Source organism: Pseudopipra pipra, chromosome 13, assembly GCF_036250125.1.
Source record: "Pseudopipra pipra isolate bDixPip1 chromosome 13, bDixPip1.hap1, whole genome shotgun sequence".
Classification (NCBI taxonomy): domain Eukaryota; kingdom Metazoa; phylum Chordata; class Aves; order Passeriformes; family Pipridae; genus Pseudopipra; species Pseudopipra pipra.
This window is the reverse complement of record NC_087561.1, coordinates 5,972,363-5,999,839: the sequence shown is the minus strand read 5'-3', so window position 1 is coordinate 5,999,839 and position 27,477 is coordinate 5,972,363. Positions and strand designations below refer to the sequence as shown.

The window sequence follows — 27,477 nt, the reverse complement described above, 5'->3', positions numbered from 1 at the left end:
TGCCATGACAACTAGCTTTGACATTAACAGGAACATACGACACATGAAAGGAAACTCTCAACCTAAAGAGTTCACAGCAAAACCCTTGAAAAAATCTTAGTATTGGTAAGGCATGACAGGAGCCCCAGTAGGATCTCTACTCAGTGTTACTTTCTACATTGCACGGCTGCAGTTTCTGTTCTTTGAGCTCCCCAGACATGATGTAACTCCACCGCTGTGGACTGTTTTCATTGCACTGTTCACCTGAGTGGTTGTTTCCACTCCCAAGCACAGGCAACATCAAACCAGCACCTGGCTGTGACTGTGCAGAGACTCAGGCACTCCCCTCTTATCTCAAGGAGAATGTTGTGGATCAAAGCCTTATCTACAAAGATCTTCCAAAGGATGCTCAGCTTGTTACCCCCAACTGCTGAGACATGACAGTGCCTATACTTACAGCAGAGGTCAAACTTTTCAGATTTTTGTAGCACAGTTATAGTAAGGAAAAAAATCTCCCCGTTATTTCTAAGAAATTAACTTATTGTCTAGGGATTCTGCTATGTGAAACATAAAATAGATACAGAGCACAGAACACAGCTAGTAAAGAACGACAGGTGTGCTCCCACTAAAACAAACACCTTAGAGTTCTAGAACATTCAGTTTTTCTGTTACTGTCTTCCACACCAAGTAAACCTCAACATCCTTTTACCATAGGTTTAACTCTTCATTTATTCTCCACTGTGAGCAGTGCTACATATTTCTTTTATGCTGTTCTATGTATATTAAACATATTATTCAAAAACTATTCAGCACACGTGCTTGTTTACCAGATCTTGTATTGCAGGGTAGTTCTTTATTAAAAGGAAGTATTTGTTCTACAATGCACAGTTCATACACTGGAGAATGGGAAGCCAACATGCCCACATACAAACTAACTTTGTGTTTCAAGTACTCAGACGATTCTTCAGTTTGCTGGCAGCAACCTGCCAACAGGGGTCTGGATGAGAAAAGTTAACATGTCAGAAGCAAAGTGCAAAAATTGATTTGCATTAGTGTGCCATGGTGTCTATGCCTGTGCACACCTGGCACTGGGGTGGATAAGAGAGGACTGAGACTTGGCAACACATTCCTCAAACCACTGGAGATAACCAATTTTTGTCTCATTTATGCCTGGGTTCTATCATGGACATATGCAGCACCAAAACCACGCCAAGCCCCATATTATGCAAAAGACTTCCAAAAAAGGCTAAACCAATACATTAATCTGGAAAACTCAAATTAACAGAAGAACCTCAAGCACAACAGCTTAACAGCCATTATCAGTGTTAGGAAAGTTTTATGCCTTGCTGGAACCTTAGGAGAATTTTGTATCCAGAGACTAAAAAGCTTGCTAACAGCACAGAAGTGGAATGAAATTTGGGTTATCCCACAACACAAAAAATCTCACTATGGTTTGACTAGAGAAAGTTATACACACAACCAAGGAAGAAAGAAAACAATCAACATGTTGTATCATTTCACAGTGTACAAGTAAGTATTCATGAAGAGAAGGCAATTTTCTGTGTGGTCACTCTTGTGTTCTCTGCTTCATAAAGGACACCATTTACAGATGGATACAGCTTGTTTCTCTTGGTCCTTCCCCTGCCATCCATTCCAGCAGCTTATAGCTGTTACTGACACTGCTTTACCACAGGAAATCCAACTGCATCCTTTAGCAAATATCAAGGAGATACATACCTGTGTAAAGACATACAAAAAATATGCTATGCCCTTTCCTTTGCATCATCAAGATAAAGGGAAATTGAAAACTGAATTTTACACTGCAATAAAAAATATATTTGAAAACAAACAAAAAAGTTGTATTTCACATTAGAAAGACATCACCTGAGTTCCTAAACAATTCTGTTTCTTGAAATTACTTCTAAACTCAGAAATGTATTAATTACACCTGTCCCACTGAGCTGGTTTTGGCCGGGATGGAGGTAATTTTCTTCATAATAGCTACCATGGGGCTATGGTTTGGATTTGTGCTGAAAACAAACACACTTGAGTGTGCAGCTTTTGCTTTACCTATTAAACTGTCTTTACCTCAATCCATGAGTTTTCTCACTTTGCTTTCCTGATTCCTCCACTCATCCCACTGGGAGGGCAGAGTGAGTGAGCAGCTGCATGGTGCTCAGTTGCTGGCTGGGGTTAAACAACACTCCCCACAAATCAGGAAACTATCCACAGCAAAGTGAAGTTCAATCTTTTCCACTATAGTTGGACAGCAAGTAATGCAGCTTTTTTAACTAGCAATTTAATTCCTTGAAAATGTAATGCTTGCTTCATGCCAATGTTATTTCAGAGGCAAAAATAGCTACAGGAGTTTTCAAAAATATATAATTATTCCATTCTAATTGCAGGTGAAGACCTCCTCAGCCTGATGTAACAGAGGCTGGCTAAAGAACAACTTCCATCAACATCACAGAAAACAAGGGTACACAGGCAAGATGAGCACAAGTCTTATTTCAACCACAGCTGAGGCACCAGCCTCCTTTTGTACACATGTATTATACATTTTGAAGAACGCTTTTCCTTCAGCTCACAAAAAACCCTTGATTTACAGTCTGTAGACACCAGACGACATGATCTTCGTTCTAGTCCTGTTTGCCTTCCCGCCACTGCCGCGAGCCCTCGTTCCACGCTACATAAACAAAGAGAGCAAGCACCACGTGAACAGTAACTACAGCCACGATGGCAGCATAGAAATAGCTGTCTCTGTCGGACATTCCTAAGGAACCTGGGAAAACAAAGAGAGTAAAGAATATCAGTTATTAGGAACTCTGACACGGCAAGTCACAATTCTTCCTAAAGGCCAAAGTTACAAGTGCTCCTGTATCAAAAGACTGAGCTCAAAATGATTCGTAGGAAAGAATTCACTGTGATAGTCAAAGGCCCTGAAAATACTTTTGGAACAAAACAACAGTGCAGTGTTCAATGTTTAGGATGAAATATCCTGGGATTTGATGTCAACAGCTTATCTACAACATTTTCTGCTACTATCTTCCAGCACCAAATAAACCTCAACATCCTTTTTTCCTAACGCTCTTTGCGGGGCAGGAAAATGAGGGGGTGGGGGGAGGGAAGAAGGGGGAGAATCTGTAATTTATTTGCCACTGTAACAGGAGAAAACAGTGGAACAATTACATTTAGAGGACTGTTACCTTCTATATTTAGACCATAAAACAGTAACTCCCCACCAGCTAAATTACATGAACACATCTCATTTGAAATAAGCCTTCAAATATCGGAAGAGCAAACACCAAAATATTGTTTCCCTTAATTAATTTAAGAAAAACCCAACAAAATCCCCCAAAGAGCAAACCAAAAACCACACATTACACCACTCCAAAAATACCACCCTTCAAAGACAAGCTCAATCCTTTCAGTGCTGACAGATCTTGTCATTAACAGTGAAGTTAAGGCTCAGTTTGCTACACTTCAGATAAAAAAAAAAAGCTAAAAGGGATCTTGAAAGTTACTTAACAAGCTTTGAGCCTTCTATGTACTACATACAGCAGTACACACCAAAGAGAACAGCCTTGGAACAACTCAGTTTCATACTCACAAACTGCTCCTAAAAGCAGCTGCCTTCTCCCTCCCTCCTCCCCACTTCTGAAGGAGATAACTTCCTAGTACTGCAGGAGAAAAGTATTAAAGCCTTGCAGAATCGAGACTACAACATGGCTAGCTATTCAAACAAACAGTTAAAATCCCTCTTCCTTCTTTTTTTAAATTAAAGTTCTACAAGCAACCACATTCAATATCTGAAATTGCATATAGGAATTGTTTACACTTACAAATACAGATGTTTTAAAAAGCAAAAGAGAAACCCCACAAACAACATTATTCTGCCCTGAACACATGATTAGTTAGCAATACCTGCAGGAAACATATTCCTGATGATTCTGACAAAAGTCTGCTGTAGGGTGGTGTTAGATACCCTTTAGGTAAGGGGAACAATGCACCTCTGTGCTATATAAGCCACTGCATAACAAACAGCAAACACTGGATTGCAGATCACAATGCAGGGAAGGATGCATTGACCATTTATATAATTTTCTGTTCTAATTAGACATTACGGAACCTTTGGTCTGCAGAAGGAAACAAAACAGGAAGAATACAGATGCTATTACAGGATTGTGCTTTTCCTCTTTTTTTGTAATAATAATACTAATTGGCAGAAGCAGAATTACCTTCAAATACATAAGCCTTTGATGAAAAATATAGCCCAACTGGTAATGTAATCATTAGAGCTGTGAAGAACAGAAGCGTTCTTAAAGTTGATGTTAATGAACCCTCATTTCTGAAATAAATAAGAGAAGTTACACACAGAAGAAAGTCACAATATACACACCTGAAACAGGACAAGAACTTGTCCCAAACCAAAGCAAATTACTTTTCAAGAACTGAGTAAATGTACTGTTTAGAAGCAAAAGACTTGGGATATGCATTTGTTTGCTGCAATAAAAATGAGAGTATTCAAAATGATGTAATGATTTTGCCAGTCAGAGCTCAAAAACAAGATTAAAAACAATCGTTAGATTTTTTTTCCCTGTTACTGCTTTGCAAGCATTAGCAACTTAGGGGAGTTATGTTAATACATTTATCAGTATACTATCACATAATTATTAAATATCTAATATCAGTCACGTGCACTTGTCACATGACAGTTTTCTGCATTAAAACTTGCCAAGTTCGTTTCTTTTTCTTTTTTTTTTTCAGTAACTACAAGTCCGGGAAAATGACAAATTCTACAGGCTGGGATATAGAGGGAAGTACACAGAATGATTTTAACAGTTAACTACTGAAAGTTCCCTTTTTTTGGGGTATTGGTCCTCTACTTAAAAATAAGTTATCAGCTTCCATTAAGAAAGCTGGAATAACTGCAGCAATACTCAGAACATGAAGCCAATACACCAAAACTTCTTTTGCCTTCACAGACTTAAACCCAGAGAATCACTATGAAGGATTATGTTCTTGGTGAGGTCTCCCTGAACTTGATCTGCTAGAACAGGTTTTATGTTTACAAAACACCACACAGAGCTTGTTTTGTGTGTGCTTCCACCAGTTCTCACTCACTCTGCCTGGCTGACCACATCATTTTATGCTCAAGCAAACACATCAGCCAGGCAATATCCTTGTGACTTTCAAAGACTCCCTGATTCAAGGGCATGTGTCCTTAAGGGCTTTGAAACACAAATATGCACAAAAGCCTACACAAGTCAGGGATACATAATTCTTAAAACTCCCAGGCACCTTCAAAGCATTTTTTGTGTAAGTAGTTTCGAAAAGTTTTATCGAGACATATCTGTGCCATAGCATATTGCTTGAAATCAGTTTTAATCTTGACATTACTTTGGAAAAAAAGTGGAAGTGGGGAAAAAAATTCTCATCCTCTGACAGTCACGTGCAGCCACGCACAGCTCCTACACTGCATCCAACAGCACTTCCTGCTGGCCATGTGCTGGTCATTTAGGCAGCATAAAAAAAGAAGGGCATTCGGAATCTTTTCCTTTACTAGCGTTTGCCTCGGGGTCTCGGGAGTGGCGAGCACAACTCCACTCAAAATCTTCCTACGGAAATCAGAAACTCTTCTATCAGCACTTACCCACAGAAGAGTAAGATGACCTCCAGCTTATTACCAAAGTTAAAAACTCCACTGCTGACAAATACTTTTCTTACACTGACATACTCTCACCGCTTTCCCTACGCAGCAAAAACAAACATTCGTGTGTAAGCTCAGCCCGGCTCGGAGCTCAGCCCGGCTCGGAGCGGTACGCTGCGGCCCGGCAGCCTCCACGCTGGGTTTCGGGGGGGCCCAGGCAAACCCGGGGTCTCCTCTTCCTCCTCCCGCTGCGGCCCCTCCACCAGCCGCTCCCGCCCCGCGGACGCTCTCCCCCGGTTCCCCCAGGAGGTCTCCCGGCGGTGCCGGGCGCGCTCCCCGCCCGCCGCGGCCTAGCGCGCAGCCCTCCCCGCATCCCGCCGCCCGGCCGTCCCGCCGCCCGGCCGTCCCGCCGCCGAGCCCTCCCCCTGCCCGCGCCCCGGCACTCACGGCCTGAACTCGGCCACGGGCACGGCGCTCACGGGCCCGGGCCCGAACCGCTCCATGGCGGCCCCACCGCGGCCCCTGCGCCGCCTCAGCACCTGCGGCAGCCACCGCGCCTGCGCGGAGGGGCAGCGCCGCTGTCGCCATAGCAACCGGCGGCATGGCGCGGCCTAGCGGTGGGAGGTGGGAACTGCAGCGCGGGGGCCCCGCCAGGAAGGGAAGAGATGGAGGGAGGAGTGGAGGGATGGAGGGATAAAAGGATCGAGGGATGCAGAATGAAGGGATGGAGGGATGCAGGGGTGGAGGGATGGAAAGATGGACGGATGGAGGAATGAAGGGATGGAGGGACGGAGGGACAAAGGAGAGATGGAGGGGTGGAGGGATGGAGGGGTGGAGGGATGGAGGGACAAAGGGATGCAGGGACAAAGGGATGCAGGGACAAAGGGATGCAAGGATGGAGGGAGGCAGGGATACAGCAATATAGGGGTGAAGAGACAGAGGGAAGGAGGGACAAAGGGATGGAGGCATGAAGGGATGGATGGATGGAGGGATGAAGGGATTGAGAGATTGAGGGACAAAGGGATGAAGGGATGGAAGGATGGAGGCATGAAGGGACAGAGGGATGGAGAGATGGAGGGACTGAGGGAAGAGGGGATGGAGCAATGGAGGGCAGCCTGGGGTCTGGACCATGGCAGCAGCTTCTGCTGGGCTTGGGCAGAGTTGACTCTTTAGAGGAAACCACCCTGTGCAGGTTCTCTGCCAGCTCGAAACAGCAGCGCAATCAGTGCCACTGTACAGGTGCTTTCCTTGAGGGAGATGGAGAGTGTCTGTGCACAGCAAAATTGCCACCAGATGTCTTGAGTAAAGGTCAAGGCTTACCAGCAAACGGCAGTGGTCTTGGAGCCAAAAACCCCATGGAACTGACACATTTTGATGAACTCACCAGTACAAAACACCATAAATGAAATAACACAGGGCTAAGGCATTTGCTAAAAGGAAACTGCAAATCGTCTCTATGTTGTCCTGTTAGGAGGGGGGTTTGTTCATTTAAAGGTTTCCCGCTCTCCTGGCACTAAATTGAAATTCCTTCTCCAGACAAAGAAAAAACTTCTGGTCAAAATCTGAGAGAAACAGGTAATAACTAACAGGTGCTGCAAATGAGAGACTAAGGACTCAGGCAGACTTCACTCTCCTCTAGCCTGGTGGGCAGTAAGCATTTCCAAGGTGATACTCTGTTCAAGCTATTAATTCATGTTCCTGTTGAAGCTACTCTGCTTAAATACTCACCAAGGAACTGACTTGAACACAGCTTTTCAACAGAAGCCCAGAGTGTTATAGTCTCTGCTATGAAATCGGTCTCATTTTCAGGGGAACTAATTGGTAATACTCAATGAACAGCTTTAGCAGGAAACAAAGCCTTGCAAGCTTCCAAACAAAAGCTCTGGAAGCATTTGAATTGACCTTGCCATTTAATTAAATCTCATATACCACAGCAATAACATATTTGCCCCTTTTATGGGAAAACCATGTTGCTATCTTCCCACTCAGCCATGCCAAATCTTAATTGTGTGAGTCACTAACTCCACACATGACTCCTTCCTCATGTTTTCCTGCAGTGTGCAGATATCCAGCATTCCTGCAGCCCAGCACGGTGGCCTCTGCCCTGCTTCTTGCTGCAGTGCCACACAGCACAGTGGCCTCTTCTTTCCCTCCTGGGCCAGCATGGCATCCTGCTGCCCTGCAAGAGAAGAAATACGAGAGGGTTGTTTTCCTTGCAATCAGTAAGATCAGGAAACAAGCACTTTGTTCTTGGTGGTTCCTGCTGTGTGCTTGTCTCTCAGACCTTACTCAGAGTGAGTTTCTTCTGCCTTGGCTAGAGACAAGGGACACTAAATTGCACTGGCAGCTGTAGCGTGTAAAGGTGGAAGGCAAGGAGCAACACTGTCTTCAGCATTCATTTTCAACCCTCTGATTCTGCATAGTGAGGCCTTCTATTATGTTTTCTCCAGTATATGTGAGAAAGAAGTTGAATGTTGTTAGAAGCATTTTTTTTCCCAGCAATGAATGTAGCTTGGCTGGCAACTCTTTCCTGCTTGCTAAGATGCAGCACAGCTCAGGCAGTTCAGTGCTTACAGGGTCAGGTCTGGCTCTTGTGGTCACACTTTCACTGTAAACCAACCAATTTTGTGCTCTTTTAAAATAGAACAGTCCTCCTAATGTTTGATTCCACTGCCAGCTGAAACAGCAAGAGAGACAGTTTGCATGAGGGGGGCAGAAGAGGGCTGGTGTGGACAAGGGGGGTTTTTGTAGCCCCTACTCAGTTGGATGGGGATGCAAGGAGGGTTTGCTGTGCAACACTACTTTAAACCTTCCAACTAGTTCTTCAAAACATCTAATTAAAATCCAGCTAGCCACTCACAAAATTCCACAAACCTGTGGGAGCAGGTTTTGTTTACTCAATGAATTGAGTTTATTTCTCAGTGAATAAAAATAATGTATCAAAAAAATCAGTGAAGTGAAGTTATAGTTAAGATATAAATCGTATGATAAAAAAGTATGAATGTGGATGCGGAGAACATTTAATCGCTAGATAATGTTCTTTCCACTTCTGGTTTGACTTTCCTGTTTGTTTCTCCAGTAGGAAAAATAATGACATAAGTCAGTTTAATAAGAAAAGAACAAAACATAGAAACATAAAAGTGGAATAAGTTTCACATCGTATAAACTTACCATAAAGATGCACATAAAGGATTAGAAAGTAGTGAATCTCCTAAGGCTGAACAGTCCAAGTCATTAACTTTTAATATAAAATTACTTCATATCTTATCACACTAATGCTTTCATCTACTAGACTTATAATGATTTTGCTGAATGACTTCCTGTATGTTCAACTGCTTTTCTTTTGTGAGCACAGAAAGGAAATACAAAACTATTAGAAAAATTTTGCAACTGTGAGAGAAAAATAAGCTTTTCATTCGCATTTTCGTGTTAGTTATTTAAAAGACTTGGAGCATACAAAGTTTTGCCTGCTTGCTTCAGGTTCGATACCTGAATTCTGAAATTTCAGGCAGACTACAGACCTGTCTTACCTTCTGGATTATAGAGCAAATACAAAACTTGCCCTTAAGCAGAAACTGTGCTGCAAGCACAAGAAGCTGTCAATTCCAAGACTAAATATCTGCTTTTCTAAGACATTGTCCTCAACAACATTTGCCAGGAGATGCTTGAAGAATATAAAAAATAAAGCCAGCCCCTGCTTTTTTGGTGGTCTGTGTCTCAGCAAGGGTGCAGAGCAGGTGGGAAGGTGCCTGCTGAAGCAATACCATCTAGTGGCAGCTGGAGAAAGAGAATGCCCCCAACAGGACCAGTGCTGTAAAGGTGAAAACTGAAGAGATGGTATCTAAAAACAAAACCACCTGCTTGTGAATACTTCTTTTTTTCAAGATTTGTTTCCATGGTAATATATCAGAAAGGAAGATGACCAGAAAAGGAGCAGAAGCAGGGAATGGACTGTAGTTACTGGAACCAATAACAAGCTCAGTTGCATGGCCTGGTCTAGCAGAAGTGCCAAGTGATCCAAGGGTCTGGCTTTTGAAATTACATTTCCCTGCAGCAAGCAAGTAGCATTGTGCAGCCTTAGCTTTGAAATTCTTATCCACTTGCTTACAATTAGTAAGTGTTTGTACATGGTTAGAGCTTAGCCCCAGAGGAGATGGGGTAGAAGAGCAGGAAGATGTCAGACAGGGTTTTATTTCAAGTCATGGTTTGCTGTGCTAGGGGGAAGGATATATAATGTTTATGACTGGATATGCAGTGTAGTGGGACAATTCCTATATAAGAGACCTGGCATTTGTAGGGAGCAATAAAGTCTTTTATTACACCATCTGATAGAGCTTAGACAATTGTAGGGACTGTAAGTCTCTGTTGCTGAATAATGAGGACTTCTGTGCTAGAACACTGTGGGTTTTTTCTGTTGATCTAATTAGAGATGTTAGCTTTTCCTACCAACCCCTTCCTCTTTCAGTTTCTTCATGTTCTTGACTCCAGCATTACTGTAAATACTCTATTTATCTGTTCTGTCAACCTCTACACCCCAGAAAAAAGAGGTAAGTTTAACAAAAGGTAAAATGAATGGATTGGCTGACTCTGTTTAAAACTCTCTGTGATAATCCAGGCTGAAAGCCCAACAAGCATAGAGCATGCTACATAGTTGCCCACCCAGGTGCTGTGGAAATACAACCATAGTAACATCAATGCTTGGGTTAGCAAAGAAGTCATTTATCTAAGCATTATAGGGCTATATTACCTGTTACTGCACATTCCAGGATAAGTTAGAGCAAAGAGTTTAGACACCCCTCTTAGCTAATAGAGCTTAGAAGTCTCACAGTGTAATTTTCACCTCCTGCTATTACTGCTGTCATTCTGCAATGAAAACACTGGGCTACTGATGAAGTGGCTGCCTTCCACAGGCATTGTGAAATACCTGAGGCACCTACATTACCAGAGTGGGAAAGGCTTCATTCCCACAGCTGATAGAAGTCAACTAATATTTACCAATTTCAGGTGAGACTCTAGATACTGAAAGAAAGAGAAATCTTCTTTTTTTGTAGAAGCAAATGTAGTAAAAGTTTTACATGTTACATGCAATTAAACCAGAATGAGACATTCTATACCTCTGCCCAGACACACAGTGCTGACCATAGAGCAGATGTTGTAGAATTCTTTTGCAGTTTGGGGGGGGACGGTACTTTTCCAAAAAGTAGTGTATATTAGCACAAAGCACAGAAAACATAACTCTTTCCCACTGCTGCTTGGGCTATAGTTAGCTTTGGAAAGTGCAAAAGGTTTTCTGGAAGATGGAGAGTTATGGGGTGATGTTTCTGATGGGCTCAGCCTTGACCAGTAGCAGGTTATCTCGGAGCTGGCTGGCATTGGCTTTGTTGGACATAGGAGAAGCTTCTGGTATCTTCTCACCCTGTAGCCTTCTCCACAAAAAGCTTGCCATGCAAACCCAATGCAGTACAGTATGATTTAAACTCTAGAAGACTTAAAAAGCCCATTAAACAATTTAAAAATTGCCATGACAACTAGCTTTGACATTAACAGGAACATACAACACATGAAAGGAAACTCTCAACCTAAAGAGACCACAACAAAGCCCTTGAAATACAATAAATCTTAGTATTGGTAAGGCATGATAGGAGCCCCAGTAGGGTCTTTACTGAAGTGTACTTTCTACATTGCACGGCTGCAGTTTCTGTTCTTTGAGCTCCCCAGACATGATGTAACTCCACCGCTTAATGGACTGTTTTCATTGCACTGTTCACCTGAGTGGTTGTTTCCACTCCCAAGCACAGGCAACATCAAACCAGCACCTGGCTGTGTCTGTGCAGAGACTCAGGCACTCCCTCTTATCTCAAGGAGAATGTTATGGATCAAAGCCTTATCTACAAAGATCTTCCAAAGGATGGATTAATGACGTTCAGCTTGTTACCCCCAACTGCTGAGACATGACAGTGCCTATACTTATAGCAGAGGTCAAACTTTTCAGATTTTTGTAGCTAACCAATCATAATAAGGAGTTATTAATTCCTAGGAAATTAATTTATTGTCTAGGGACTAGACTTATTGTCTAGAACACAGGACCCAGCTAGTAAAGCATAACAGGTGTGTTCCCTTTGAAGTCTACAACTTGGAGTTACATAGCATTCAGTTTTTCTGTTACTGTTTTCTAGCACCAAATAAACCTCAACATCCCTTTTCCATTAGTGTAACTCTCTTTTCTGGGGCAGGAAAATGCAGGGGTGGTGAGGTGGATAATTCTATAATTTATTTGCCACTATATCAGCATAAAACAATAAAATACCAACAACAATTAAATTTAGAGAAGTTCTACCTGTTCATTTGATGAAAATTTGTTCCTTGGTTGTAACATGATCATGTGTGCAAAAAATTCACATCCGATTAATATGACACAGTATTGTTTAGCTAAGGCAGATCACGAACACTGTCCACCTTTGCTAAAGGTTTAGCCACAAAGAGATCAATTTTTAGTTAACACTAGAAATTTTCCAAGAAAAAAGTATTCAGCAAGTACAGAACAATTGGGCTGCTCTAAGTGCCCATAAAAACCATAGAAAACTAGAAGTGTTTCTACTTTTATATCCAAACACAGAAGCACCAAAACCATTCATTTAGGAGTGTAGGGGGGTCTTCTGCATTTATTTTGTGTTAGGCTTTTATCTTCCTTATCTGATTCTCTAAGGAATTTACCTGCACTTATACTAGAAAAGCAATTAGGGCTGAGGCACAGGCATGAACTCTACCTGCCATCATCCCCATTACATCTTTGCCAGCTTGCTCCTGGAGTGGGTTTTCCTTTGGCAACCAACACTCTGCAGGCACCAAGTGGGGACAGCTGGGCAGCACTGAGTCCCAGCAGGTGACACAGAAAAAAACCCCTGTTCTCCTGCTGAATTCACAGGCACCACTGGAAGAAAGATGGTAAGTAGAGGAAATGCAACCAGGCGATACCTTGTACCATCAGAGCATGTTTTGGGGTTGGCTCACTCAGCTCCACGCTGGGTCGGATGTGGCCAGGGCTGCAGTGCACTGGGAGCAGTAGGGAAAGAGCAATCCATAAGTCTGAATAGCAGGGGATTGTGCAACAAACATTAAATGTGTTCCTCAACTCCACCCATACAAATAAACTGGAAAAGCAGTTGTTCCCTGGATAGATCTAGAGACACATTTAACAGAGGACGGAAACATGCATGGGGTTTATGGCTTGAATAATGTCTGCTCGTAAAAAGGCTGTTGTTTTGTGCAATGGGAACTGTAATACTTTATGCCTACTAGCTCTGGGATGACAGACCTTTTCCTTCAAAAGATACCCTCAGCAGCAGAATTGCAGCCTTCCCTTTCCTGCAGGTGAGTGCTGAAGCAGCACAGGCCCTCAGGGTCTCGAACCATCATTTCAAGAAGGAATTGGACTGTGTTTTACCTTCATCTCGCAGCATCAGAAACAAAATGAAACAAACCAAAACCCCACATACTTAAAAAGGATACCTGAAAAAAACTGATAGTTGTAAAAGTGACACGGTGAACAAAAAAATTACTTCTCTTGGCAGATGTGTAATATTACGGTTACTTCACCTACTACTAACATTAAGTCCTTGAAAGGACAGTACAGGGGTAAAAGTACTCCGTAAGCCCATTCCAGGACATAAATGCAAATTTTCTGTTCTGAAATGCATATGTTCTGAAAATAATCCAATTTATGAAATAAAGACCTCATTTTGATTAGATCTCAAAGTCCCAAACTCCTTTAAAATTAATTAATTAATTTGAAATCAAAGTTTTCTGGCTCTAATCATGTCCTGGCAGACCTCTTGCCATCTTTTTATAACCAGAATTGGGGAAATCTTTGTCCAGGTGCTGTAAGGAGCTGGCACTAGAAACTGTAGACCTTTAAGAAGTTACTAGTGGAGCAGTCAAACCCCCAAAAATTCAGCTAAATACTTCTAGGACCCCCATTCCCATATCTGATACTAAAAAGCCTGCCCAAGTCATAGAAACTTGTCCAGATCGAGGCAAAGGAGAGACTTAAACTTGCATTTTTCATGTCATGGTTATATGCATGAGATAGATGTTTTTTCCCTTTAATGAAAGGGAATCAAGTCTTCTGAGGACTTTTTACTTGAAACTACTGTGTTGCTGATAAATAAGTAAAAATAAAGCAACTGGGATAAATGCATGTATTTAATTATTGTTTGCCCCTGTTTTCTGCTGATGCCCTTGAAGATCATTTTGCATATGCGAGATAAAGTTATGGGCTTTGTATATTTGTCTGCAGGTGCAAAACATAGAAGATAAGGTGGAAAGAACAGCTGCTGTATTCAAAGCAGCCTTTGCAGTAGTCATTGGTGCATTTGAGTAGTCACCAGAATTCAAACAAATAGTATTACCAAGTGAGATCCACGAGCCAGCTGTGTCCACACTGTATAGACAGACACACTGGGAATTAGGATAAAATAAAAATCACCCTGTGTGGCTGACCAGTAAAGAGCATGTTTTAGGGAACATTGTTTCCATGCATCACCATAGAGAAAAAAAAATTAAAATTGTCTCCACACTCCCCCCAAAAATATCAGAAATACAGATTTCAGATTCTCCTAGACACTGCTGGATCTCTCCGCTTCCTAAAACCTTTGGCTTTGTGGTGGAAGCATCCACTCCCAAAGGAGGAGAAAGAACACCTTCAGCTTACCTGCAGCTCTGCCGTGGCCAGTCAACATTCTGGCACAGGCTGAGTGCAGGGGACCCACAGGACTCTGAAGCTAAGCAGAGAGATTTGGTTTAGACAGAAGATTGATAGATACAAACACATACAGACAGATGTATTTTAAACCAGCAATAAAAAAGGCAGTACTTGGGAGTAAATAATACTGTATCACAACAATTAGTGATATTACTATACGACTGCATTGTGTGGGAGGATTTAAAAACCTGTAATTTCATTGTTGAGACAGTCCTAAAAGTGAAGAATTTCTGATAAGCTTCACAACATCAATTACATGAAAATTGCTTTCCCTTCTCCCTGCTCCAGAGAATCTGTATGTTATTTTCATTGCATTGACACAAAATATAGTCCCTGTTCGTCCTGTGTCCTGGAAAGCATTGCAGAGATCCAGCTCACTAGGCCATCCACACACCAAAATTTATAAACTTTTATAAAATTACCAGCTTTTCCACCATCCTGTTACATGCTATGCCATCCTTCAGTATGACAGTGATGCTATTTGCATTCTCCAGTAAAATGAATGGCAATATTCTAATAGCCATACAGGATGCTAGCAGCTTATGATATAATCCAGACTTCCTCAACTCAATTAACAGAGTAACTAAATTTTAACTGACACTGTGGCTTCAGTTCTGTCCTTTGCATTTGGCACCTTAATTAGCTAATAAAATTCTCCAAGATCAGCTACAGAGACAGGAGTTATTTGTTTGGATCCTGTACTCACCCAAAAGACATTTATAAATCCAGCCAGAGCCTGAATTCAGCTTTCGGGTGAACGAACACTTCTCAAAGGCACCACGAATGCATGTATTTAATTTACTGTGTAGCACACTTCATATTTTCTCCACCAAGGATGGAGAGGTGCAAGTCAGGCTTCTCTCTTTACCCAAGCTTTCCTGTTAGGCACAAGGAGGAGCAAGTCACCAGGAGATGCTGCAGAGTGAATCAACAGCGTGTCCTTGCTCTCAGTGAAGTCTCTCAGTGAAACACTTTGCCTAATCCAAAGCACACATGCTTGCTTTGCTCCAGGAAAAAGGCAAGTACAGAAAGTGTCACTGCACAACCATGTAGTCAAATATCTATGGGGATGGTTCGTTTGTACATCTTAAAAATGCAAATATGTGTCTGTTTGTTTTTTAACCACAGAAGGGGTATGGGATATGAAAATCTGGAGCTCTGGAGATTTTCAGATCTGGAGACATCAAAAAGAGGGGAGAAAGTCACCACTGCCTCTGCACACCAGAACTGGTGGTCCTCTCCCTAGACATGTGGAACCACCACAACTCCTCCGAGACCTCACCAGGGACACAAGTCACAGCCTTTTTAAAACTCACGTTGGGAAACAGCTTAAGCTCTCAGAGGGTGTCAGGATTTAGACTTAATTTTTTCTGATTTTCTACATACAGTAGCACAGAAAAGACAAAATACTCAGGCCTGCCACTGGAGACCTCTTGGTGAACACAGGGACAGATAGGGATCTTTGGAGCAGCTCTCCAGCAGGCAGTGAAGGACCGTGATCCACAGACTTTGGCTGGACGGGATGCAGTCATGGGGAGATGCGAAGGGGGTAAAGCACCCTGTGTGCTGCAGAGGCCAGTATTTCTCAACCTTTCCTTTCGACATGATGGCCCCTCCTTTCAGGTGAAGGCTTCTCACTACCTTTAGTCTTTTCAGCACACAGGCAAACACATCAGTGCTCCTCTGTAATTGTTTTGCATGTAGGGACCTGTGTGTTTTGACAAGCTGCTGAAGAACAGGGAGCCTTAGAGGACCTGGAGGTGCAGAAGCCTGGGCAGGATTCTATTTGCTTTCCACTGTCGTAACTTTCCATTACCTCACGTCTCTGCCCCATGACAGGCACACACTTCTGCTATCTATGTGAAAACGAGAAAACACCCCTTTACCTCTGCCAGGCCTTTCACCAGGACACCAAAGGACTGCTACCCTTTCTCCCCCTCATCCACAACTGATCTGGCTGCAGCGAACAGCGTACACCTCAGTACATGGCATGGGAATGTGGACGTTAGCTCGGTGGTAGCTCCAGGCTGGTGATGAATGTTGCTGTTTCACTGACATCTACCAGTGATAAAGCAATTACTTTCTAAATAAATAATCACATTTCACTGAATCTCCCTGACTCTTTCTTGCAACGAGGTGTTTTCGCTTGCTGGTCTTTCCTTTGCTTGTTACTCTTTCTGCTCAGACTGATAGGAATTTGGCCTTTAATGAAACCTTATGTTAAGACATGGTGACTGTTGCATACAGAAGAGAAAAGATCTCATTTTCTGGCCAATTTTTCTTCAGTTTAGAAGGACCCCCTCAAAATTAATCTAAAACATTGAAAAATGGGTGTGATGTAACTGTGGTTGTCAGCGAACTCAGTTAAGGATTAGGGTGTTCCTTTCACTGCTATGGCATAACTGCAATCTTTCCTCTGGCAAGATTAACTAGCAAATCCTTGCGAGTCTTGACTTTACGTGCAGACTCTCACTGCTACTGATCTGTTCCTGAATATGCTTCAGATAGAGCTAGCAGGTTCCCTGTCAGCTGTAGCTGCCCTGGAGCTGGTTTTCCAGTTATTTGAAGGCAATTAGTCCTTGGTCATATTACCACTCACCAGCTCTCCGGTAAGCCTGGAGCAGAGTGACTTGGTTCACAGTTGGACTTCCCCAGCCCTTTCCCTACGTTAGACATTCAGAATCTGCACATTTTTAGGGTTTATTTCTCCTATAAAGGAAAATGCATAATGCCATGGGGTTTGCTTTTTCTTTCCCTTCATGGCACCTGTAAAGGCTGCAATGTCCCATTCCCCCCCAGAGCCCAACATTGATAATCATCTGTTTTCCTCCCCCCTGAACAGCTTCATGGGACATGAGGGATACAGAGCTTCCTGAGGAGCTGAAAAACAAGGTCCTCCTCAGAGAACCTCAGACCTGGTCCTCATTAAAGTCCTTTCTACATAGTACAACAAAGAAAACCATACCAGAAACTTCCCCTCCAAGATCATCGAGTCCAATCATTAACATAACAGTGACAAGTCCACCACTAAACCCTGTTCACAAGCACCCCATCCACACGTTTTTTGAACACTTCCAGGGATGGTGATTCTACCACTTGCCTGGGGAGCCTTTTCTAATGCTTGACCACCCTTTCAGTGAAGAAATTTATTCAGATTAGGTTTGAGAAGAGACCTGATGGAAAGAGGAGTTGCTTCTAAGAGCCTGAGCAATGTGTCCAGTGCCATCGCAAAGAAGAGTCACCTCTGCCTGCCCAAACAACTGCATCCTGTTTGTGCTTCCCAGGCTCAAATCCTGCTGATGCCAGGGCTGCAGCACGTTAGATAACAAAATCCTTCTCGCTCCCATACCCCTGAGCATGGCTGGAGGCAGCTGGCACATTCTGGGGCTCCTGCAGCCACAGTATTCCCCTTCCCGGAACTGCCCTTTCCCGGAATCCTGCCCGGGAGATGCTGGGCTCCGGCTGCTCCCGGGTCCCGGGCAGGCAGCAGCCCCTAGATGGAGCTGCGCAGCAGGGAATGAGCACCCGCCGCCGAGGAGCCCACCCGGCACCATCCCACCCACCCACCCGTGTCCGCGACACCCCGAGCTGCGGGGTCCTCTGTTCAGCGTCGCTGTGCTGAGCCCTCAGATCACGCTTGGGTGGCCGTGAACGTCTGGGAGCCCTGGGTGGGAAGGATGACTGGGTCTGGGGTTTTGTTTAACTCTGTTTCATTAAACCCCCTGTTTTTAAGCTGTTTCTAGAGGCAGGCTGCACTTTCCTGAAATTATTTTGGTAGAGGGGGAAAGGCAGCTGAGCCATAATCAAAGAAGTTTATTTCTGGCTATTAAATGGTAAAAAATATGTTAGTTTAATTGCATAATATTTCATAATCCAGCAACTATTTTTCATTTTTAGGCTGAAGCTTTGTAGTCCTTACCTGCTCTACTCATCAGTGAACTGTAAGATACCCAAACCCTGTGTTTGGGTATCTTACCCAGACCACAGCAGCACCTTTGAGGACCCAGCTGCCAGCAGAGCCCCCAGCCCATGGCTGTCCTTGCACTGGGACCGTGGGTGTTCGGCATAGCCATTTCTGCAACAGACCTGGGGCATGCCCAGGAGTGCCAATGAAAGGCTGGACATGAATCCAGAAAGAGCAGACTGATGCTCACATCAATCCAGGCTTCACTACAGGTAATTATTCTGTATCTAAATTATGTCTGTGTTTTGCTGGAATACTAACACATTTCTTTTTTTATAGAGTTAATGCTTTATAATGGAAGTCACAGACTGAGCTCTGAAGAATCTGCATTAGCACTCTCTGTCAGGCCAGAGTCTGACCTAAAGGCCATGAAAGCAGGGAAAACTGGTGTTGCCTTGGGTGAACATTGGCAGGTTGCTACAACTACACTGCAGGGGAAAATTGTGCTCTGCATTAGCTGTGTGAGAGCAGCCAGCCTGAAGGTGACAATTTCACAAGACAGAACATCTCATCTACCCAGAGACGAGGTTGGGTGTAAACACCCTTCTCCTTTGATACACAAAAGCATAATTACAGCTCCTGGAATTGCTCTAGCGAGAGCACTGACTTTCCCCTGCCAAGAATATGAAACTCACAGGAATGCCTTTTTCTTCTCCCTTTCTTCCATACATGATGGCTAGAAACTCCCTCAGATATGTATTTTTTTGCTCAGCACATGCCACTTCAGATCGGTTGGGCTGGATCCATCCACAAAAGATGCTGAACAGTTGGTGTTTAGCCCACACAAAATCCTATCCACATCCACAAAAAAAGGTCTTCCTCTGCTTTTCTCACCTACAGGACTCAATTCAGCTGTATTTTCAGAACATGCAGAAGCCAGAGAAACAACTCTTGTCCTCAGCTCATTTACCCAGATTCAGGGGTGGGGTGGTCATCCCAGACTGAGGAGAAATGGGCTTTTCTTTTGGGATACACCACTAAAGTTCAATGCACACCTGACTCCTGGGGAACTGTCCCCATATATCCAGCCACAGATGAGCCCAGGATGGCTATTCTCTCAAGAACTTCTCTGTTCTGTTGACTATACGTGAGGTAAAGTCCTTATTGCTTTTAAACATCTAGTGTATCACACAATCCCCAAGCAAATCTCCAACCCACTGAAAGATTTTTCAGAGAACTGAGTTTAGTCTTACAAGTGTGAAGGTCTAAAGATCACCCAGAATGCAATGGAGTCTTCCCAGGCACATCCCAGTAGCCCTTCCAAGTGTCACATACCCTCCTCTGTAGCCACCTCCAGGACAAGAGCAGAGAAAGGAGTAGCAGTGTTGGGGGGGAATGTTGCACGTCCGGATGGTACACAGTGGAAACCACTCCTGAAAATACAAAAAGCAGAATGTGTAATCTGAGCAGAGCAGTGAGAGAAATGAACCTTTATTTTTTTCCCTACTATATGGTGATTGTGAAATTTTTTTATAATTACAAGTGATGAAGGTGTTGTCATGCCTCAGTCAACAGACCGTGCCCCCAAATACCTCAACAACAGCCAAAGAAACATTGTGTTCTGCAACTCAGGTTTTAATTTTGTTGCCTCGAATCCCAGTACAAGTCTGGGCTGGTTTTATGAATTCTGATGATGTTGCAGCCTAATGTGGCAGCCTGATAGATGCAGACTGAAAGAAGGGGGGATTTAATAGCCCTGGCCCGAGCACTGAGCTGGTAATGAAGAAGGGTTGTTATTAGTCGTTTGCATAACATAAAAAGGAGATTCAGATCCAGGCTTAATAAATTCTTCTTTGTATGAAATAACACAGTTATAGCCACTTCTATAAAAATGTCAAAGCCTTTATATGAAGTAAATGTTCCTTCAGAGCATAAAATACAGTCCTACGACTCAATAAAAATCACTTGTGTCACTACACGGATTTCTTTGAAGGGTCACTCACAAGGCGAGGGGTGTGAACTGAAGCACTGCTCTCCTCACTTGGGGTGTGAGACAGCACGGTGACAAGAAGAGCTAAAGTTGGGGTGCCAGAACTAAACTGGGGACAGTGAAGAGCAGGCACAGAGAAGCAATGCCCTGAGTGTGGACCTACTAAAAAGGCACGCTGCTTTTTCTTGGTGGTGTTTTGGCCCTGAGAAACTCTAGGTCATCACCCAAGATTAGTGGGCTCAGAGGTGGGTCAAACCCCCAGCCAGTGGGAAGTGGATGGATTGGGTGGCTGGGCAGCAAACAGCAACCCAGCAATGTGCAGTTGGTTTTGGTACTGGGCACAACTGACAGAAGACAGATTCAGGTATTCAAAGACAACTAGTGATGCTCCATGTGGAAAAAGTCACTGCAGCAGTGGGGAAGGCTCAGCTGCAAGAACCCTGTCTGTGTGGTAGTGTCACAGGAGCCTCAGCCAGCTGCTCCATGCAGTTTTCTGTCTGGCATTCTCCCCTTGGAGAGCTGCACATGCCCCATACTTGGGCCAGTGCCAGTCTGGGTTGATGTGCAGTGCACCAATCCCTTCAAGCACAGCTCCTGCAGAGTGACAGGAGGTCAGTGGAGCCCAGGAGGCCTGGCCATGCCCTGCAGGGAGCCCCAGGGTGGCCATCAGCACTAGCACAAAGGTCCACGACCTTCACTCATCTTCTCCTTGAGCAGCCCAAGGAGTAGAACTCTGTCTGAATCACAAATAGCAACTAGTTTCCGTTGAAGACAGATATACTTTTCATACTTTGAGATGTTGAGACTCAAGGATCATGGTGACCCTGGAAGAGTCATTACACCGCAGCAGGAGTGTGAGTGCTATTTCTCAATGAACTAGTTGAGGTGCCAGCAGCAGTGTAAGTGCAAATTCAGTGCTCTTTCTGGGTTATGATAACCTCTGAAAGGGTACACTCAGCTGCAGAGCAGCAAGCAGTTTGAGGAAGCATACTTTCCTTCCTATATATAATCCTGGGTGCAGAACAAGCTTTGCATCCTTACTGTGCAGACAGCCTTAAAGTCCTGATCCTGACACAGAGCAGTGCCTCAGGGTTGTCTGCTTGAAAGGCCCAACTTAGACTGGCCTAGGAGATACAGGCTTATCGAGAAGAAGTTGGCTAGTAAAGTCCTTTCAGAAACTATGTGTACTAAATTCATGCTCCAGGCAGCTTAGAAAGTGCCTGTGCTCCCTTCTTTTAAAAATTAAATTGTCATTGAGGGACACCCATCCTTTCCATCACAGGTCGAAGGGCTATGTAACTCCCAGCTCCCAAAATACTGGTGCTTGTAGAGGGATATTCCCTTTAGCAGATGCACCCGTTCTGTCCCAGGGAGCTGTGCCCTTGTTGCTGCACTAGTACAGACCCTTTCCTCCCTAAGTGCTTTAAAAGCTACTTCACCCTCTGTCCCCTAGAATTTTGGCAGAATTTAAGGCCACACAAGGAGAACATGGTTATCTCATCTAGACCACCGTCAAGACCTATGGCTGGGATGTGGCCAACTGGAAAGCAAGTCACGACTTGCTTTCACTTTGTTTGGAAGTGGGCAGACTGTGTCTAGCTCTCTGCCACACACAGAGGCCTGTTATTACATTCACGAATATTCAGAAATCATGGGGGATTCAGGCTGTGGTTCTGCAAGATGTGAGAAATTTGTTTTTAGTCTCCATCAAAAACACCCCAGTCACACAACACAACCCAGTGGCCAGATACCAACCCAACCAGCCAACACAAATCTGCTCAAGACTTTCCAAGGAGTGACTTTGGAGCAGGAGATTTCATCCCAGATCGAATACCAGCTGTGCTCCTGTAGCCAGCATAAACAGAAATTAGCACACACTCACGTAGCTATGCTCATATGCAGACCCTTGACCATGGACAATGTTCATCCAGCTGGAGATCTGTAATCCTGTGGATCCAATAATTAACTGAAAATTTCCAGCATTTTAAGTTCTGCTCCCACATACTACACAGAGTATCATGCATTTCTATGTGCTTATTTGGCTGAGTTTGGGCAACTGAGGAATAATAGTCTGGAATTTGACACAATTTCCCTAAATAATCCCACACTACAAAATGCTGTGAGTCAAAGTGAAGATTTCCAGGCTGTCCCAAAGCTTGGAAAAGCTTCTTGGGCAAACTGCACGGCTCCAACGAGACGCGCGCTCCTGATTTGACTGAAGGATGCTGAACCAGTAATTTTCTCTCCTGCATTTTCAAAAAGAATATGTATAAAACCACTCACACACGTAACCTATAGCTGTGATTAGCACCACAGTGATTAAGCAGACATTTCTTGCAAGAAAAGAGGAGAATAGAGCAGTTACGTACACACCGACTTCCACATGCATACAAGACATCCTCCTTGAAGGGGGAATTATGGTGCATGGGGAGAATAAATCATCCCAGGCATATCTGGGGATGTCCCATACTCCCTCAGCACTCCCTCAGGAAACAGAATGTGGAGAAGCTAAAATAAATTGGAGAGATGAGCAATAATTTATTTTCCCGTCTGGAAAAGATAATTTAACTACTCAATTAAACATTGCCTGAAGCCATACTATTAGAGTTGCACATCCCATCTGTAATACAGATGGATCTTGCTCTCTTATTACTGGTCTTCATGCTGTCTGGTACTTTAAAATTCTGGTTTAATTAGATGACACCTTCCACAAATGCTGAGCTATTGGAACATAATTCAAGTAATATCTAGGAATTTTTGCCATCCAAGAAACCTTCTGTAGGAATCATATGTTCTCATATCTCTGACATATAAGAGCAGATTGGAAGCAATACTGAATAAACTGATGCTATATTATTTCTTACTTTGTGTTATTTTGAAGCACAGTGCTTCAGTCTGGGGTCTTTTCTCTCATTTATCAATGGTTTTCACCTAAGATCATCCACAAATCAGATAGCTTTACAATGTATTTTTCATTGATTTTTCTAAAGTGTTGATTCAATATTGAAATAGATCATTTTAATACTGAATTAAGGAGAAAGTATCCCCATTATGAGGAGATTTCATTACGATAGCATTTATTACACCCAATTATAGCTGTCTTGAAACTATGCAGTTATTTGGAGAGGTTTGTGAGCGATGCCTGGATGGGCAGGCAACTCTTTCATGGGGAGGGACTTGTATGAGTGGAATACTTCAGAAGTGCCTGGCAACTCCCCCAGTCTCCTTGCCACCCCTTTGCCCATCTGAGCCCACAGCACAGCAGGCACTTCCCTGGAGCAAGTGCAAACCCCGCAAGTTTAAGGGATTAAAACCCACAAAGCCACTCCTGAAAGGTGGAAACAAGAAAGATCCACAGACTTGGGGATGTGGCACTTAGGGACATGGTTTAGTGATGAGTGTGGCAATGCTGGGTTAAGAGTTGGACTCGATCATCCCAGAGCTCTTTTCCGATCTAAACAATTCTGTGAATCTATGACTTCTGACTTAAAAGTTCAGGGGAATTTACATGTGATTGAGAATTTTGCACCACAAATACAACTGAATGAGCAGGAACTTTTTGCTTTCATGTGAAAAGCTCTATCTATCTCTCCAGCAAGGAGAAGCACTTTATCCCTCAGATCCCCATGGCATCTCCCTAGCTTAGTGGGAATTTAGACAAATATCAGTTTATTTCCTGATATGTCGTATTTTTACTAACCATTCTAGTCTAACAATTTTTGCCAGGATGGGAGATTCCCTTGTGCTGGGAGCTGTATGAACACAACACAAAACCAGTGTTTTATAAGCTCCTTCTTGATAAAGACACTGTAACTTTGGGGAAAATAGAAGGATTTACATGCACAATGAACAGATCTCCTGTGACAACTGCTCCTGGATGTCTTGGGTTAACTAGTCAGCTGGGCTATCAGTGACAGCTTTAAGCACGAGAGCAGTTTTCTTTATCCCATTTTATCTGAACTGCTATAACTACAGATTTTTTTGTTGTTGTCCAGCTTATTTTTGTAACTCTATTAAATTCTTTACCTTAACAGTGTCACCATTGGATGTGCAGTACACTGTGATTTCTTTATATTATACTACTTTTATGAGTCATAGGAAGTACTGAGGGACAAAAGGCATAATTGAAGGTGTGAAAACATCTATACAGTCTATGTGTACTGGTCCCTGTAGGTTTTATGAAATCCCATGAAGATGAAGCCAAGGTTGACTTCCCTCAGAGTTTTAAAAAAAATGAATAAAAAATTTCCAAAAGCTAATTCCTTCACTGTTAAATTTGCACCAGAAACTCATCACATATATCAGATCCTTGGTTACATATGCAGATGTTTCAGCCATATGCAATAACATATGGCACATTTCTCACAATAACTAGTCTTTTTTTTTCCTGTGTAAGGCTACAAAAACAAACACAGAGTGTCTCAGCCTGCTTAGGACAGAGGGAGTATCTCTGCTGGTTTCATCTCCCCCTGCCAGACTAACTGCCCACCAGCCAAACATTGGTTCAGCTACCCCTCGCTCTCCAGTCCACTGATGAGTAAGCTAAACAGTCCTGGGCCCAGTATTGAACCTTGGGGGACACCACTAGTGACAGGTCCCCAGCTAGATCCTGTGGCCCTGATTAGGACCCTCTGGGATCTGCCAGTTCTTAGTCCACCTCACTGTCCTCTCATGCCTTCTTCCCTCACAGTGTGTGGGCGTTTTGTCCACCACAACAAGTTTGGCCATGTTATTAGCAAAGGAAATTAGAAGTAGGCACCTTTAATCTTGGTTGAACAGCCTGGTGTTTGATCACAGTGACTGGTGCCTCTGCTGGAAGGTCAATAGCAACAAATTAAGTGCTGCTTAAGCTCTACTGATCAAATCAACTCCTTGCCCCAGATGTTTCTGTGGCAGAACAGCCTGGTTGCAAATACCAGCTCACCTCCTTCCCAGGTGCCCTTTGGCAGAAGTGCACATGTTGAGAGCCACCAGCTTTACAAATCTCACCAAATGCAGACATTTCTGTGTCTGATTAGCAGCCAGTTTTTGCATTTGTTAAAGTTATTCATAGGGCAGAGAGTTTTTTCTGAGTGCTGGAGGAAAAATTGCTAACTCAGATGGAATTCAGTACAAGCACTTGAGATTGAAAAGGTCATGGCTGTTAAACTGGGCAAAATTTATTTCTTTTTGGTTATAACAGCCACAAACATGGAAAGAGAAACTTCAGGGTTCTGCCTGACTTGCAAGGAAATAAAGACACAGATCTATAAGACATTTTAAGCTAATAAACCAAAAAGCAGATCAGCATGCTTGATGGCACAGGATCGGAGAGAGATGTTTCAAACTATTACAAAATTCCCAAACAGAGAAATTTAGAGCAGCTGCTGAAATGGGGAAGGGCTTTGGGGAAAGAATTTTGATTTACAAAACAATTATGAAATTTTATGCTTTTCTCAGCCCTCGACATGTATTAAAACTTTGCTAGCTATCCTGGGGTTAGAGTTTCCCACTTGCTTTATGCGACTTGCAACATCAACATTTCAGTCAACAGAAAAACAGTTTGACAACTCCTTAAACACAAAATTGTCATTTCCAGTAGAAATATGAATGCAGCATAAGCACAGCTGTAAAAACCATGAATGTTTGAGAGTTATAATCTTCAAAGTACTGCTTTCTTCACTGCGAAAAAGGGAATGCTTTACTTACAGACAACTTTGTTTCCTAAATGCCTGTCTGAAGCAGGAATTATTCAAATAATGTGACTTTCTGGAGACACAAAGATTTCAGACCTCTACTGGAAGTTTTTTGAAGGAAATGTTGGTATTTACATGTAAGAAAGAATATTTGTTTGTGAGGGAAAAAATAAATAATCAGATATGAAAGGATAAAACCTGTTTATTTTCAGGTTCAGCTTCTCAGCTCCTTGTCTAAATAAAGATTTTGCTGCTCTAAAGGAACATGATTGTGAAGCCCTGAACCTCTGCCTGCCTTCTCTCTCTGATCCCAGCAGGAGAAGTAGATGTTGAGGACATGGGAGCTGTGAACCAGTACTCCTCTTATTTGAGAGATATGGATGAACACACTTGGTTACAGAAACTGGACAATATCTCCAGCTGGTCCCCAGCCCCACCTACTCACAGGGTTCAGCCTGGAAGGAGCCCATCCTGTTTGGCTGAGCCTGCCAGCTCTGGGATTATTTTCCACGACTCTTTTCAAGGGCCAATTCCTGCTTTGAGCACTTGTCGGGAATAATGGAGTTCTGCAAGTGCCAGCTCCAGAGCACACACAGAGCTCTTGGGGGGAGCAGAGCTGCAATGCCAACTCTGTGCCTGGTTTAAAATTATTATTTTACTATTTAAACTATTTAATTTTTTTATGACCTAGAGGCTTAGTAGTTTACTGTGCTAGATGAAGAATGCCTCCTTCTATTGGAAAACAGAGGAAAAAACCCCCAAAGCCACACATTTCACTTTTCTCCTGGGTTCCTCTTGGCAGCTCTACAGCTGCTGCCTTACTGAACATATGTACTAGGGGAGGTCAAGTTTATCTCCTTCTTCTCCTCAGGAAAAAAACTCCATTCCTGGCCCAAGGTCTGGCCAGCTTTTGGGTACTTAATTTCAAGCTGACCACCAAACCACTATCACCCTTCAGCCCAGGAGCATACATGCCACAGGAAAGAGGATGATGTGAAGGGCACAGGAGGCTGACTGGCATCCAGGAAAATCATCCAGTCCTCTGGAAGAGGGTGATAGCAAATAGAGCAACAGCTGGCAAGAACAGACCAATAAAAATGTGGTGTTGGGGGATGAGAGGGGAAAAGATGGATATAACAATCTGTGCTTATCCAAGTTTGGCAGCTGAATCACATATTCTGGAAAAGATAAAAATACATTCAGACTTGAGATGCCTCCATGGGGATCTTACACCTGATGGAGTGACAGCAAAGAACTCTGCCCCATGGACTCCTCTGGGCACAGTGACAGGACAAAACTGAAATATAGTCAGTTTTGTTTAAAAGTTAAAGCTTTTTGTTTGTTTGTTTGTTTTTACTGTGAGTGTAGTCAAATACAAGAACAGGTTGCCCAGAGAAGTTGTGGACTCTGACCTTGGACACACTCAAAACCCAAGTGGGGATGGCACAGGACAGCCTGCTCTAGCTGGTTCTGCTCCGAGAAGGGCTGGACTGTCCCATCTCCAGAGCTGCCTGCTCA

The 27,477-nt window shown here is 43.3% G+C and overlaps 1 protein-coding gene and 1 long non-coding RNA gene across 2 annotated transcripts in view; both read right to left on the bottom strand.

Moving 5' to 3' along the window:
* Positions 1–798: 798 nt before the first annotated feature.
* Positions 799–6,231, bottom strand: VMA21 (vacuolar ATPase assembly factor VMA21). Its single transcript, XM_064669786.1, has 3 exons — positions 6,077–6,231; positions 4,218–4,327; positions 799–2,761 (listed from the first exon to the last, which is right to left on the bottom strand). The coding sequence occupies exons 1-3, from the start codon at positions 6,130–6,132 to the stop codon at positions 2,619–2,621; spliced, it is 309 nt and encodes a 102-aa protein (XP_064525856.1). The 5' UTR covers positions 6,133–6,231; the 3' UTR covers positions 799–2,618.
* Positions 6,232–6,837: 606 nt separating this feature from the next.
* Positions 6,838–27,477, bottom strand: part of LOC135421385 (uncharacterized) — a 36,728-nt gene continuing 16,088 nt past the window's right edge. The window contains exons 2-3 of the long non-coding RNA XR_010433980.1: positions 19,630–19,727; positions 6,838–7,808 (exon numbers count right to left, since the gene is read on the bottom strand). This is a non-coding gene — a long non-coding RNA (uncharacterized LOC135421385). The remainder of the gene's footprint in view (positions 7,809–19,629; positions 19,728–27,477) is intronic.

Bases quoted from the DNA above. Each gene is read 5' to 3' on its own strand.
- VMA21 (XM_064669786.1), bottom strand. From the start codon at position 6,132: ATGGAGCGGTTCGGGCCCGGGCCCGTGAGCGCCGTGCCCGTGGCCGAG. The intron at 4,328-6,076 runs GTGAGTGCCGGG...TATTTATTTCAG, and splicing joins CCCGTGGCCGAGTTCAGGCC to AAATGAGGGTTCATTAACAT. The intron at 2,762-4,217 runs GTAATTCTGCTT...TTGTTTTCCCAG, and splicing joins AAAGGCTTATGTATTTGAAG to GTTCCTTAGGAATGTCCGAC.